General features: G+C 41.7%; 1 protein-coding gene across 1 annotated transcript; it reads left to right on the top strand.

The window, feature by feature from the left end:
- Nucleotides 1-2,094: 2,094 nt before the first annotated feature.
- LOC105033964 (glucan endo-1,3-beta-glucosidase) lies at nt 2,095-5,528 on the top strand. The gene is made up of 2 exons (XM_010908949.2): nt 2,095-2,238; nt 4,406-5,528. The coding sequence occupies exons 1-2, from the start codon at nt 2,166-2,168 to the stop codon at nt 5,347-5,349; spliced, it is 1,017 nt and encodes a 338-aa protein (XP_010907251.1). The 5' UTR covers nt 2,095-2,165; the 3' UTR covers nt 5,350-5,528.
- The last annotated feature ends 10,670 nt before the right edge of the window (nt 5,529-16,198 follow it).

A 16,198-nucleotide genomic window follows, 5' to 3' on the forward strand; every position in this document is an offset into this window, starting at 1 on the left:
TACGCTTAAGCATGCTTGTCCTTGGCTCAAAACTTTTACACGAAGGAAGAACTTAGACTTACACCAATGTCCTAAAATATGTCATTTATTAGAAACTAAGGGGGTGTCTGGTTAAGGAGAGTTAGAGTCTGGAGTCGGAATAGGAATGAATGATTTTAATTCCAATCGTTTGAATGGAAAGAGTCCTATTTCGATTCCGGGAGTGGAATAGGAATGATTTAATTTATCTAAAAATCAACTATATCATACTTTAAGGATTTAAATTTTTATTTTAATTTCGATTTTGATACTGACTATGAATCAAATACTTCATGAAATTTGATCATTCTGATTTCAATTCTAATCTATCAAACATCCCCTAGATTTTGGTTAGAAATTCAATTAAGTAGAGCTGAGCTATAGTCTAGCTTGCGCAGGCTTGGCTTATTGTGCCCATCTCTTATATATTGGGCATTGAAAAGAGTGACATATCTTGCTTCTGTCAGGAACTATAACAGCTTCTACGCATCATCAACTGTTGATTACTACATGGATGGTTGTAGATGGAATATGGGTTTGACGCATGGAAAGCTTTGCCATTGAAAATTACAAATCGTAACTTTTGCAACTTTGAAGTCATATCTTATTGTGACAAAAAAAAAGCAGTTAGCGAGGTGCCCTCAAATTTCTGCAGTTGACAGCACCTTCAGCCTTGAATGCGACTTGACATCCTCTATGCACATACGTTAGCAGTCAGATCAAGCATGCCTGCAAGAAATTCCAATTCAACGTGCATGTCCGGTGCTAACGTTTGATGTACCACCATATCCACATCCTGACCCCGAGCAAGTACTTCCAAATTCTAGCAAGTCTTTTGAGACTTTGCTACCTTCTTCTTCCTCCTCCTCTTCTTATTCTTTTTATTCTTGTTCAAACACATTGGCAACACGGAGGGTCCCATCTTGTGCAAGCTGACTCGGACAAATTTTGTATGGTGGAACAAGAGGCCAAGGTTAACCAAACAGTGTTATCTGTGCAATTCCAAATTTTATTATTGAATAGTAGGATAATATTTTTGAATAAGAGATGGAATTCTTTATTTGAAAAGAATAATATGGGGAATACTGCAATGCTAACATAGATATATACTGTGTGCGTGTGCTGCACGAACAATCCATAAGGATGGTACCGTAAATGCAATATAGTTTTTACTTAAATGGCATGTTAATATTTTCGGCCGCATATATGTGTATATTTGGCATTCCTCTAATCAAGATGATGAAATTTCTACTTGCTAAATGGTTGTTAAAGTTTCATGACATGACTTCTCACTTTTGTCTTGATACTGACACTAGAGAGATGCCCACAAGTTGAGAGCCATGATCATATACATATATAGGTGAAATCCATCTACATGTAATGGGAATCACGTCCCATGTGAATTGGACGTGATTTTTACATGAAGGGCATTAAGGAGGGGTTATTTGTGATTCCCACCATGTGCGCAATTACATAATCTTTTTTCATATATGCATATATTTCTAGCTGCCCTAAGGAATATAAAATAGCAGTCACAAGTTTTTCCATGAACTTATAATTTAGTATCAGAGAAATATAAAATAGCAGTCACAAGTTTTTCCATGAACTTACAATTTAGTATCACAGAATTTGGTCCAAAGTTCTTATCTATCTATTTTTTTAAATTAAATCATGATCTTAAGATTTTTCTCCTCACCTGTGTTGCTAGGTGGGAACGCATATGCGATCTGTAACTCTCTAAAGAATGGAACGTGAGTAGGATGAATAACAATGTTTGGCACGGGACAAAAACCATTCAAGGAAGTCATCACACAAAACAAATGCCTACTGGAAAATTTTCAGGAAACAACAAAATAAGTGCAGAGAAGTTTTGCAATTCCACATGCCATAGGCCTTTTATTACAATCAGATATTTAGAGCTCCACAGTACCAGCCTTGATAGATGGAAAAACTGGTGGTTGGACATCGATTATTTCGTTATATCATACATGCACGCCATCTTTAAGCCAGTCCAATCACGGAACCCAAATTTCTACGCAAGAATTGACCAAAACGCATGGGGCTAGCTCCGAAGCCTCTTTATAAAGAGGAGTGTACATGCCACATCCAAGGTATTCCAGAGATAGATCTCAGTTAGGGCATTAAACATGGCAAGCCAGAGTTCATTTTCCATGGCTGCCATTGCACTACTCCTTGGAGTCCTCGCGGCATTCCCAACAAGTATACTCTCTCTCTCTCTCTCTCTCTCTCTCTCTCTGTATGTGTGTGTGTGTGTGGGTCAAGCTAACTTTAAGTCACGAGTTGGCCTTCGATATTTTAGGCATTGTTTGTGGACCACTTAAACGAAAAATTGTTATATCTGAATCCAAGGTTGTCCAAATTTTCAAAAGTTAACTATTGTTCGAGTGCACCCATTTATTAACTTAATTTGATTTTAGCTTGTTTTTCCTGTTTTAAGCCTTGTTTTTTATGTGAATTGGTTTAAACGAGCCATGCACGAAACGAGCCAAGTCTGAAACTGCTCATCAATTGCTATAGGTTCGTTTGCTGTGGCTCGTGTAGGATTCTTTGACGAAGGGCGGAGGACCTCTTTGTATGGCTCAAGCCGGCAGCCGAAATACTTGACCGTTAGGTTCCAAGACAATTAGGAATGGACGTAGATTTGGATGGGAACTAGATGTGACTTAATTAGCCAGGCCTTGAAGTCTAACTCCATTGACTCCTAACTCTTTAAGTCTCCCTCACTCATTGGATCTAGCTGAAAATTGCAGGCCTCACAGTAAACCAGTTCGGTCAATCCACCGTACACCCCTTTGCCTCCCCTGGGGACTACTCATGGTAGTCCACTCAAGGTTTAAAATATATTTAGAACACCATCCTAATTAGGAGTAAAAAAGTAGTATGGATAATAAGTATCCGGATTTATTTTCGTATTTGAATCAATTCAGATATGGATAGAACTTTGAGAATTCGACTATTATTCGGATTCATATCTATCAAACAAAAATAAATATGGATAGACACCTATCCGATTCGTATTTAAATATTCGAATCTATCTGTAATTCTATATAATTTTATATAACGATTATTAATTTTTTAAAAAATATATAAATATATAAATATAATATTAACTTAATTTATTATATATTTAGTAATATTTTTGATTCTATAATCATAAGGCTTAATTATCCAACATATATCCGTAACAGTATCCATACTGTCAATATCCAAATTATATCCATATTCGTTTAAAACAAATATGAATATAAATTTTTACATCTAAATAATATTTATATCTATATTTGTATATATTAGAAAAAATAAATATGGATATGGATACTGGTATCCGATCCAGTTTCAGCTCTAGTTCTAATGCCTTATGCAATAATCTTTTTTGGGAGATTAATGATATTAAGAAAAAAAAATTCTTGAATAATATCATTTAATTACCTGGCCATTATTAATGGGTTTTGTTTGGAAAAAAGTGGTTATGGTATTATATCGAATGTTATATAACAGAAATAACTAATGTTTTTCATGGTTCATTGGAATCAAATAATATTAGCTTTATATATGTCTTTTTTTTTCAAATTTATTGAACCATGATCAATGTATTGTTTATCTTGTTATGATCTTTTATAGCAGTCCCAATATCAATCATTATTTTATTGCAAATAGGCCCATGCAGAAAAAAAGAAAATAATGACCATTTCTGTTATAAATGGCAAAAAAGTTGTTGTTTGGAGATATTGGTGATTGAATATGCTATTATTGATAGTCTGCTATTAGTAATAAATTTTTGGCAACTGGATTATGTACATTTGTGCTCAATACTTTCACAGGTGAATGTTAGAAGAGTCTTAGACAAACATGCCTCTCGTATGTGGTGTTTCCTCACAAGTGGTGTTACTGGGCCATCGCGACAAATTTTTCACAAAATTAGGTTTTTATTATGCTAAACACAACCTATTGTGATCCAAAGGACCAATAATTGAAAAAGGAAAACAGCAATAAGAACTACCAGTTCCCGTGCAAGTCTATTAGGGTTGGAGTCAGATTTTGGCTTTGACTTCAGCGTGCATCTAACTGGGCCATCCCTGATTTTGAAACCGTCCAAGTCGCTTGCAGTGCTAATGTTTCAATATCTTAGGTTGTTTTAACTCATGCAACTTGTATATATATATATATCATGTATTAGCTGAAGATGTAATATTCCAAGAGGTCACTCTCTAAGATCTCTTAATTCATTTAACAAAAATTAAGTGGTTATACCTATTTTCCAACCGAAAACTTATGCAATTTGTTTGGAAGTATATATGGAGATCATTTGAAATTTTGCCACAAACGTTTATAACTAAGAGCACTCATTAACTTGCTTTCTTTCAGTTGCGCAATCAATTGGTGTCTGTTATGGAAGGCTTGGAAACAATCTACCCCAACCTAGTGATGTGGTGGCTCTCTACAAATCTAACAACATCGGACAAATGAGGATCTATGATCCATACTCACCAACTCTCCAAGCCCTCGAAGGATCCAACATTCAACTAATTGTAGACGTCCCTAATACCGATCTCCAAAATCTAGCCTCCGATGCTTCAGCAGCTAATGATTGGGTCCAAAACAACATAAAAGCTTATTCAGGTGTTTCATTTCGATATATTGCAGTGGGCAATGAAGTTATTCCTGGAAATTCAGCTCAATATGTGCTCCCTGCCATGAGAAACATCTATTCAGCTCTTTCCTCAGCCGGTCTACAAAACCAAATCAAAGTCTCAACTGCAGTCGCCACTTCAGTCCTTGGGGTATCATATCCTCCCTCACATGGGGCATTCTCTTCTGATGCACTGACATACTTGAGTCCAATAGTTCAATTTTTGGCCAGCAATGGAGCTCCACTCCTAGTAAATGTGTACCCCTACTTCAGTTATGTGGATAACCAAGGCTCAATCAACATCAATTATGCTTTGTTCACTTCCTCAGGAACTGTTGTAACAGACGGGCAATATAATTACCAGAATCTCTTCGATGCTATAGTTGATGCAGTTTATGCAGCATTAGAGAAGGTGGGAGGGTCTAGTGTGGTGATCGTAGTGTCGGAGAGTGGTTGGCCGTCAGCTGGTGGAACTGCAGCAAGCATCAACAATGCACAGACATACAATCAGAATTTGATTAATCATGTTGGCCAAGGGACTCCAAGGAGATCTGGAAAGGCTTTAGAGACTTATATATTTTCTATGTTCAATGAGAACCAAAAGCCAGCAGGGATAGAGCAAAATTGGGGGCTGTTCTACCCGAATGAGCAGCCTGTCTACTCAATAAACTTTAGTTAAATCATAAGAGAGGATTACAACAATAGTAGTTATAAATAAAAAATATCATCTGGAATAAGCCATTAGAGGAATGGATAATTTCCTGTTTGCTTGAATAAAGGTTTGATAAATAAGATTTCCTCATGTAACCTGATGGTGGAAATGATATTGCCAAAGATAATTATTCTACTCCCTTTAAATGTTTGTTTTAGTTTCTTGGCATGTTTGCTTGCTATTGATATTGACTCTAGCGGGTTGATAACTCTCTCTCTCTCTCTCTCTCTCTCTCATATATGTGATTGTTTAGGCAAAGACCTCCGTCGCATTGCATGAGCAAGATCCGGCTTAAAATCTAGATAAGAGAAAATTGAATAAAGGCCCAAATTAAGATTTGTTGCTTGTATTGTCCTGCAAGAATGTAACATTGCAATTATAAATTTTTAACCTACTACTTCTTTAGGTTTCAAATATTTATCCTGGCACTAACTTATTAGTCAATTAATTGATTACTTAGTTAATTAAATAAAAAATTGCAACTTGCTTCTGCAGTCTGCAGGCTGGCCAGGTCCAGGACTACCTAAGAGTAACAAAACCAGACAAGATTTTAGGAAAGTAGACAACAAACAAAACAAAACAGCCAACACATCTATTGGTATTCACATTTCACCCATACACAAACTAATCTCCCGGGCCCCAACCCAAGATATTCGAGAACAGCCAGGGGTTTCATCCAACCCAGCCTCTATCAAGCAGCAAAATCACCTGCAAATAGGGAGGTAAAAATGCCCATGGAATAAAATATTATTCAACCTGGTCACCTACCAATGCAACTCTATTTTTGAATAGCTTCAAGATAAAAAGTAAACTCGTGTAAACAGAAAGAAAAATTGGGCCAATCCACCCATTCTGAACAGAAAAGGACTAGTCTTCATGGATGGATGATTGATCATTAAGGGTCGGACGTAGATCCAACTGTCCCACGCATACCCGTCCTATCAGGAAACTCCTCAAATGTCCGTGGAAAACATAGAGCAAAAGACTCCTATCAGGGAGCTTGACCCCAGAGACTCCATATGACGAGGTGAAAGCTCCCACAAGCATTTCATGTTTAAGGTATTCCAGTGGTAAATCCCAGTTAGGATACATGGCAAACCTGAGCATGTCCATGTCTGCTCCTACCTTACTCCTTGAAATCGTTATAAAAGTCCCAACATGGTGTCTCTCTGTTCCTCTCACTATTTCTTGGTGTGTGTTTCTGGTTGCTTGATATTTGTTTCTAACATCTGTGACAAAAAAAACATCAACTGGGTTTGTTTCAGGTGTGCAATCCATTGGTGTTTGTAACAGAATATGACCTACCCCAACCTGGCCAGGTAGTGGAACTCTACAAATCTAAGAGGATTGGACAAATTAGGATCTATGGTCCCACTGCAGATGTACTCCAGACCCTTGGGGAATCCAATATTGGACTTATTAATCTGATTGAGGAGAGAAGATTTTCTTTAAATCACTCAGCTCGCATCTCTTAAAAGAAAACCAGAAGAAGTGAGAAGACTTACAAAAGTAGTTAGGGCCTAAATCCCCTTTTCTTTCATCGATTCTCCACACCTCATAAATTGAGGTACACAGATTTTATTTCAAATAGTGAGGTTGACCCTTGTATAATTTATGTCGAACTCCTCTTTTCAATTTCTAGAAGGATGTCCATCATTGCACAATTTAGATCGGATTCCTCTTTAGATCTCTAAATAAAAGTATGATTAATATAAATAATCAAAAAAAATACTAAAATCCTATCGGAGTTGGATTTTAACCTGTACATCAACTTGGCCTTCTATTGCTCTCTACAATTCTTTATGAATTAAAAGATCACCTTTGGTCAAAATATTTTTCGAAAAAAAAAATTTCGATTTGATGACTTGTGCGTCAGCAGAAATAAACTCCTGGACAATTTTTTTTTTTTTTGATGAAAAGGGAGGTTATAGCACCCTGATTTTATTAAAATTTATGCATTTGGTTAAATGCAGAGGAGGTAAGTGGATCAAGCTGAGAAAGCTCGATAACATTTTGGTCAAGCGTTTAAATTATAGGTTTCGGGTTCCGCATTGACAGATTTTGAATTTCAGATTTTCAGATTCTCAGATGCTGAACATCTAAAAGGGCTGGGTGTTGGAGTTCTGATTTTAGAACTTTAGGAAAGCCATTTAGATGGCAGGAACAGGCTTGTAATTGAAATTTCGATCTATTCTCTTCATCCTTGGGCAATGGTCTCTTTTGAAGTTGCCATTCAGAATTACAGCAGGCATTCCAATGAAGAAAGCAGGTTTACCAATAGCGCCAGCCTCTGCTTTGCAGCAGGCTGAATCCAATGCTTGAGCATCATCAAACCTATTTCCAAGGTCTTTTTGTGGGAGGCTGCTTCAAAATTAAATATCCTCCTATTTCGTTCTTTCCACAGGCTCCACATGATCGCAGCTGCTATCTAGTGAATTGCTTGTTTTGAGGTTTGTTTATCAAGATTATCCATCTATACACCTAGGAATTCTTGAATGTTATGTGGCGGGGAAGGGAGGGATATCTGTTGAAAGATTGTGTTCCAGATGCGGGTGGAGAATTGGCATGCAATAAATAGATGATCTGTACTTTCGTCTGCAGAGCTACACAATGGGCAATAGCTAGGTGCCAGAAATTTTCTCTTCCGAAGATTGTATGCGGTGAGGATTCTGTAATGAAAGGTAAGCCAGATGAAGATTTTTACCTTAGGTGGTACAGACAAGGACCAGATGGCCATAGGGAATTTTGAGACTATCCCACTATGGATGAAGAAGTTGTAGGCACTCCTAACTGAAAAATTACCGTTTTCACGCCATCTCCAGTGCAAGATGTCCTTGTCTGATGTTAGTTGAATGGATGAGAGGAGAGATTGTAACTGGAAAAACTCTCTTCTTGCTGTTGTGTTAAGGGAGTTATGGAACATGCCCAATCTATCTGTAGATAGAATGAAATTATGGATTGTTAGGATTTGATGCCTCGAGATTCAGCCTACATTGAGCCCACAGCGAGGTTCGCGGTGAAAAATAGAGTACAACGAGACCAAGATCACCCAAAACGGAGCTCGGATGGAGGAGATACGAGCTTTTGAAATCGGCACGAGATTCGAGGCGGTGGAGGACCGCCAGCGACCGACGACGGGCGGCAGCGGCGTGGCCGCAGGCGGCGGCGCACGGGACGCACGACCCAGGCCCATGCGGGATGCGCGACCCATGCGGGCGGGCGCACGGCCCAGCCGGGCGCGCGGCCCAGGCACGCGCAGGCCCGCGCACGGGAGTGGGCCGGCCCAGGCCCAGCGGCCTGTTGGCCCTTTGCCCCGGTCCACCATGGACCGGGCGGTCCACGGCTGGGCCTGTAGACCGCACGGATATTTTTTACGTATTTTTCGCGGTCCACGATACTATTTCGTAGACCGGAGTGCGATCTGAGGGTGTGGGTGGTTCCCGGTCTTGATCCGACGGTCCAGGGGTTATCTGGCTTTGTTTAGGACTCCTAATCCATCTCTAATCAAGTTTTAAGCCCTTTAAATAGGGCTAATCGGTAATAGAGAGGATGTGTGGTTGGTTTTTTGCGCCGTACGAAGAATCCAGAGAAGAGAGAGGCGGAAGCGCTGAGAGAGAAGGAGCAGGAGGCTCCTGGACAGTGGTCGCTAGTCACTTCAGGGGTTCAGGGGGTCTTCCAAGAGGGAGAGAGCTTTTGTGAGGGAAACTTCTAGTGAGAGAGAATTGGCTGTACAAGGGTTGAGGGTGAGGTCTCCTCTTGTAAAATTTTCTTTTTCATAGTGAAGTTTGCATGCCCCATGGAGGCGAGCCCTTTTGTGGCTGATCCACGTATTTTGATTATTTTTCTTTTGTTTTGATTCTTCTTTCTTCCTGCTGCATCGCGTGGTACTGAAAGGATCTTGGGAGGTGGTGTCCTGGCCAGACATCCACCCAACAAGTGGTATCAGAGCAAGGCAGTACAAGGACGCAGATTGCAGTGGTAGTGAGCAAGACTGAAGATAGAGAAGACAGGAACAATCAAGATGGAGATCAACAAGTTCGATGGTAAGAGCAATTTCTCCTTGTGGCTGGCAAGGGTGAAGGACGTGCTCATCCAACAGGAGTTGATCGATGCTCTCTTGTGCGATGAGAAGCTGACCACCATAGAGGTGCGAGATTGAAAATGGCTACAGATGCAGGCGATGAGTACCATCCGCATGTAACTGGTGGATTAGGTAGTGATCCATGTGCTGAGCGAGATTTTTCCGACGGTGCTGTGGTCGAAGCTCGAGGAGTTATACATGGCGAAGTCTCTCACCAACACACTTTTCCTCTAGAGGCAGTTTTACCAACTACGGATGACTGAGAGACAGAGCATGCAGGAGCATCTAAGCCACTTCTAGAAGATCCTCACCGACCTCCTCAGCGTTGGTGAGAATGTTGAGGAGAAGACCAGGGTGCTGGTTTTGCTGGCGTCGCTTTCCCCTTCGTACGAGTCCTTGGTGACTGCTCTTCTAGTGGAGAAGAGCACTATCAAGATGGACGAGGTCACTGCGGCGATACTCCAGAATGAGGTTCTCAGGAGGGAGAACCCAGCTTCGAGCTCAGGTGGCGGTAGCTCAGCTTTGGTGGCTTCTGAAGGAGCAGGGGACGGTAGACGGAGCGACAGGAGATCGCAACGAGGGCGGTCTAAGTCCAGAAGGGACTTGAGCAAAATCAGGTGTTATCGGTTTGAGGAGTTGGGGCATCTAGCCAGAGATTGCCCTCAACTTAAAAATTGGATGGTGGCTGCTGTAGCGACGGCCGGCAGTGATTTAGATGGAGATGTCCTGGAGATATCTGACGAGGTATCTACTTCTTTCCAGCAGTGGATATTAGATTCTGCATGCCCCTATCATGTATGTTGCAGAGAGGAGCAGTTTGACTCCCTGGAGAACAGTGAGGGCACTGTATATCTGCTGGATGGATCGAGCTGTGCGATCAGAGGAATTGGGACGGTCAGCTGGAGGACACATGACGGTGCAGTGAGGAGATTGGGGGAGGTTCGATACATACCCAATTTCAGGTGAAATCTTATCTCACTTAGCAGACTGGATTCAAGAGGCTACAGGACGGTAGCTGGTGGAGGAATCCTGAGGGTGTTACGCTGCGATAGGATTGTGCTGGAGGGGAAGAAGGGGAACAGAAGATATTATTACCTGGTGGGGAGCCCAGTGCGAGGTGGAGCTTCGGGAGCCAGGTGGAGCCTAGAGCGAGGTAGAGCTCTAGGAGGCGGATCGGGCACGAGACAGGAGACTCGGGAGAACGAGAGGCGACGTCGCAAGGTGAGATTCCTATTCCCGTAGGACGATGCCCCGAGCAGGTCTCAGGTCAGGAGGAGCACATCATACGACGGAGATGGGATCGAGCAGCCTGGCTCGACTCTCATGTTTGCCTATCCATGATCAGCAGGCAATTGCCCCAGGACATGGGGGCGAGGAGATCCAGAAGCTCTCGAAGTTTGGAGGAGACCGAATATCGAGTCAAGGTAGAGATTGTTAGGATTTGATGTCTCGAGATTCAGCCTACGTTGAGCCCACAACGAGGTTCGCGGTGAAAAATGGAGTACAACGAGACCAAGATCACCCAAAACGGAGCTCGGATGGAGGAGATACGAGCTTTTGAAGTCGGCACAAGATTCGAGACGGTGGAGGACCGCCGGCGACCAGCGGCAGGTGGCAGCGGCGCGCGGGACGCACGACCCAGGCCCGCGCGGGATGCGCGACCCACGTGGGCGGGCGGCCCAGGTGGGCGCACGGCCCAGCCGGGCGCGCGGCCCAAGCGCGCGCAGGCCCGCGCGCGGGAGCGTGCCGGCCCAGGCCCAGCGGCCTGCTGGCCCTTTGCCTCGGTCCACCGTGGACCGGACGGTCCACGGCTGGGCCTGTGGACCGCACGGGCGTTTCCCATGGATTTCTTGCGGTCCACGGCACTATTTCGTGGATCGGAGCACGATCTGAGGGTATGGGTGGTTCCCGATTTTGATCCGACAGTCCAGGGGTTATCTGACTTTGTTTAGGACTCCTAATCCATCTCTAATCAAGTTTTAAGCCCTTTAAATAGGGCTGATCGGTAACAGAGAGGATGTGTGGTTGGTTTTTTGCGCCATACGAAGAACCCAGAGAAGAGAGAGGCGGAAGCGCTAAGAGAGAAGGAGCAGGAGGCTCCTAGACAGTGGTCGCCAGGCACTTCAGGGGTTCAGGGGGTTTTCCAAGAGGGAGAGAGCTTTTGTGAGGGAAACTTTTAATGAGAGAGAATTGGGTGTACAAGGATTGAGGGTGAGGTCTCCTCTTGTAAAATTTTCTTTTTCATAGTGAAGTTTGCATGCCCCGTAGAGGCGAGCCCTTTTGTGGCTGATCCACGTATTTTGATTATTTTTCTTTTGTTTTGATTCTTCTTTCTTCTTGCTGCATCACGTGATACTGAAAGGATCTTGGGAGGTGGTGTCCTAGCCAGACATCCATCCAACAGGATGGAGATTGTAGGAGCGAGAGTTATCTTGAAGAGGTTTGGGACTAGGTCTTTTGGACAGCTCCTTTGAAGCCAACTGTCAGACCAAAAAATAATTCTTTTTCCATTTCCAGCTATGTTCTTGACACAAGCATCAAAAAGAGAACGAACCTTTAGAATGCTCTTCCATTTTAAAGGTCGCAGTAATGGAGTAAAGTGGTCGTTCATGTGCTGATAATGTTCATTTTGGATGAGCAAACACCATGGCTTTAGAGGTTCGGTTGCATATCTCCACCATCTTTTAAGAAGAAGGCATTTGTTAAATAAGCTTAAATTGAGTACACCCAATCCTCCAAGCTTTTTTGGCTTGCAAACGACCTCCCAGCTTGCTAAACAGTGATCCCGTTGCAATGCTTTTCACCTCTCCATAAAAAGTCTCTTCTTTTTTTATCAATTGCATTAATCACTGATGTCGGAAGGAGGAAGGTTGACATCCAATATGTAGGCAAAGCTGTCAATACTGAATTTATCAAGGCTAATCTTCCACCAAGAGATAACAATTTGTCCTTCCATGCCGCCAATTTCTTATCAATCTTCTCTAATAAAAAGGTTCAATCAGATGCTTTTTTAGGGCTGATAGCGGAAAGCCGAGGTACATGGCTGGTAGTGTTGCCAGTTTACAACCCAATATTGTTATGCATCTCCTGACGTGGTCTTCCGACAGATTTATGGCAAACGATGCACTCTTATCAAAGTTTATTCTTAACCTAGATCGGATTTCAAAGGCATATAGTAAGAACTTTAGGTGTTTGATAAGTTCATAATTTGCATCCAACAATATGATTATGTCATCAGCGTACTGTAAACAGATGGTATTCTCAGTTGTTGACGGCAAGTCGATGCCTACGATAAGACCTCTTCTAGCTACAAGTTTAAGGATCTGATTCGAGACATCTGTTACAAGAATGAAAAGTATGAAGGATAATGGATCACCCTGCTTCAGTCCTCACTGTGTTTTGATCCATCTTGTTGGGTTGCCATTAAGTAAGAGGGCCACCTTTTTACTTGATAGTATACTTTCAGCCCAGTTACAATATTTTTCACTGAATCCTCTTGCCTTTAAGATTGCTAGGAGGAACGGCCAGCTAACGTTGTCGAAGGATTTTTCAAAATTCAATTTTAATATGATTCCTAGAGATTTTGTTCTTCAACTATAAGAGAATTTCTGTCGCTGACAAGAAGCTATCATTTATTTGACGCCCCTGAACAAATGCCACCTGATCATCTGAAATTAGTTCCTTGATTACCTTGGACAAGTGGATACTTAACATCTTTGATAGGATCTTGAGAACTCCATTCATCAGACTGATTGGTCTGAAGTCTTGAATAGTTTTGCTTTCTTGCTTCTTCGGTATGAGAGAGATAAAGGTGTAATTCAGTCTAGAAATATCTATTTTGCCAGCATAGAACTGATTGAAGAAATCACAAATGTCGATCTTGATTATCTCCTAGAAAGCCTGATAAAATTCATTTGGAAATCCAACAGGGCCAGGAGCCTTTCCTTTGGACAGATTGAAAACTGCCTTGGAGATTTCATCTTTTGTAAAAGGTCTGTCCAAGATCTCCATTTTCGGTAGTTGGTTTGGGTAGAGAGATTTCCACTCTGCAGTTAGGTTTGTTGTTTCTGATTTTCCGAAAAGTTTTGAGTAGTATTTTAGAAAAGCATCTTCGATATCCTTGGGCTTAGTTATCATATCTTTTCTAGATTCAATATCTGTAATGAAATTTTTTCTCCATCTTCTACTGGCATAGACATGGAAGAATTTTGTGTTTCTATCACCTTGTTGGAGCCAGTTAACATGTGCTCTTTGCTTCCACAAAATTTCTTCGTCCTGCAGAACACTTTCCAATTGCTCCTTCCGCGTTTTCCTTTTGCATTGTCCATCTGCTGATAATCTTCGATTTTCTTCTTGAGAGTCGAGAGCAAGGAGTTGTTCTTTGATCCAAGTTTTTTTTTTTTTATCAAAATATTGTCATTTACAAATCTGTTCCATGCCTTTAATTTCCTCCTTAAATAACTCAGTTTCATGACGAGCTTTGTTGATGCATCAGAGAAAATAGGCGCTGACTGCCACCAATCTCCAATCAGACTTTTAAGCTCAGACTTTTGAAGCTAGAAGTTTTCGAACCGAAATGGTTTCCTGTGGAAAGGTGGCTTAAAAAATTCCAGTTTGAGAGGAAAGTGATCAGAAGTGGTTTGAAAGGTGCGAGAGTAGTGCCAAAGGGTGCTGTTGAAGCCATTTTGTGGTGACCAGGCATCTATCAAGCTTAGACAGTAGAGGGGTATCACGGTGCTTTGATCAAGTAAAAGAAAGATGGTTCATTTTCAATTCCACCAGCTGATGCTCATTCACAAAGCAATTGAATTCATCTGAGACCGAGATACTGTTACAACTTCCTTTTCGTTCATTTGAGAATCTGATTGCATTAAAGTCTCCTAAAACAATCCATTGCCCATGCCATTTGCTCCGAATAAACGCCTGTTCTATGAAGAAATCTGATTGCCTTCCCTGATCATTGGGGCCGTAAACATTTGTTACGAGCCATTGAGGCTGTTTCATGGATTCCTGCTGCAGGCGGTGCAAGGTGCTGAGGGAATAGATGCCCCGATGGAAATTTAGCCCGTCGATCATGGATGAGTTCCAAGCAGTTAGGAGGCCACCTGACGATCCATTAGCATTAACCACATCCTAGGTGTCAAATTTGTTTCCATAAGAGCTGACAACATAATCACTTGTTATATTGTTAAGCTTGGTCTCCTGAAGGTAGACCAGTACACAGTTGGCTTGGATTATTGTATCCTTAATGATTCTTCATTTAGAAGCCTGCCCTAGTCCTCTTATATTCCAGAATAGTAAGTTCATTTAATTTATTGGGAAAGCATACACCTTTCTGCTCGAAACACTGCAGCTTATCATTACTTTCATATACTTCTTAGGCTTACATCCAAAAAGCTCTCCCAAGTATGGTGGTATATTTTCTCCATCAGCCAAAATCAATGAGGATAGAGATAGAAGAGTCTTATATTTAGGGTACATCCAGTAACTGCAGGTCACAATCATCCTTATAGGTTTAGAGAAGCAGATAGAGGTAGTCTTTACCCACTACCAGCTGTGGCCACTGCCAGACCACTTCTCTAAGTTTCTATTTCCTTGAGCCTGGCAATATCTGATGTGTCAATGTCATGGAAAAGTATGCCATCCTTTTTTCCAAGGGCTCTTACTTCCATAGGAGTGAGCGAATTAAGGAAGAAAATATCATCTGATTTAAGCTCTACCTCAATCATGCCCAGAGGCTTCATCTTCTTTGCTCGGATTCTAGCGCTCCTTATGGGAGGTCCAAAGGTATCTGTGGGAGGCCGTGATGTAGGACTAGGAGCTGTAGGCGGTTGAGTCTGACTGGAGTGAGCGTTTAGAGCACCTAGGATGGTCGAGAATACCCTGGGCACAGCAACGATTGCTCCCTCCTATTTTTTGGATGCTGTTGAAGGTAGGGATAGGGCCTTCATAATCATCTAGTCTGAAGGCATGGCTGTGCAGTCTCTCATCCCGAGAGAGGGAGTAACGGTAGTAGAAATTTTGAAATTTGAACCTCCTTTGGTGGGAGGCTATTGCATTGGGAAGGACTTGAGCAGTGTAAGAAGTGTTAGTATCCTAAGTGGCAGCTTATCGAGGAGATGATCTGAACTTGATGAATTGATAAGCATACAGAAATTTGATTAGGTTCAGCTAGGAGGGGCTACACGGCAATTTGGCAGATAGGGTCATGACTGCCTCGATTTCCTTGAGTCAGTTGCTCATGGAATCAGTTTCCTTCCTCTGAGCCTCCCATATATTGGTGCCATGCATTCTAAGATAGGGTTCGTCCATTTGAACCATTCCAGAATTCTTAGTCATCACCTCTATCATCATCAGGTTCTTCTTTCGAACTTGATGATAAATCACTAAGCCCTTCTGTCATGCCCCCGGCCCGAGATCACGAGCAGGAGGTCGCAGCAACCACTGCATACTTATGAAGAACTCTCTCCATAAGCATGCAAGGCATCTCATCATGATATCAATGATCACAGCGGAATAAATTCAAATAATTATTATTCAACTTTAATTCAAGTAATTAAATCAAATATCTTACATCCAATAAAGTTTTACTAAAAATAAAATAATAGATCTAAGTTCAATGAAGTTGACAATGTTAAATCTCGCCTCTAAAAGCTCTGTCCCAATATTAATTTCCACACTCGCAATTAATTATCTGAATCTGAAAAATAAAAAGAAAATAAATGAGCTAGACAG

This window comes from Elaeis guineensis, chromosome 5 (genome assembly GCF_000442705.2).
Source record: "Elaeis guineensis isolate ETL-2024a chromosome 5, EG11, whole genome shotgun sequence".
NCBI lineage: Eukaryota > Viridiplantae > Streptophyta > Magnoliopsida > Arecales > Arecaceae > Elaeis > Elaeis guineensis.

Excerpts from the sequence above, each read along its gene's own strand:
- LOC105033964 (XM_010908949.2), top strand. The coding sequence starts at position 2,166 with ATGGCAAGCCAGAGTTCATTTTCCATGGCTGCCATTGCACTACTCCTT. Across the intron at positions 2,239-4,405 it reads CCTCGCGGCATTCCCAACAA|TTGCGCAATCAATTGGTGTC; the intron begins GTATACTCTCTC and ends GCTTTCTTTCAG.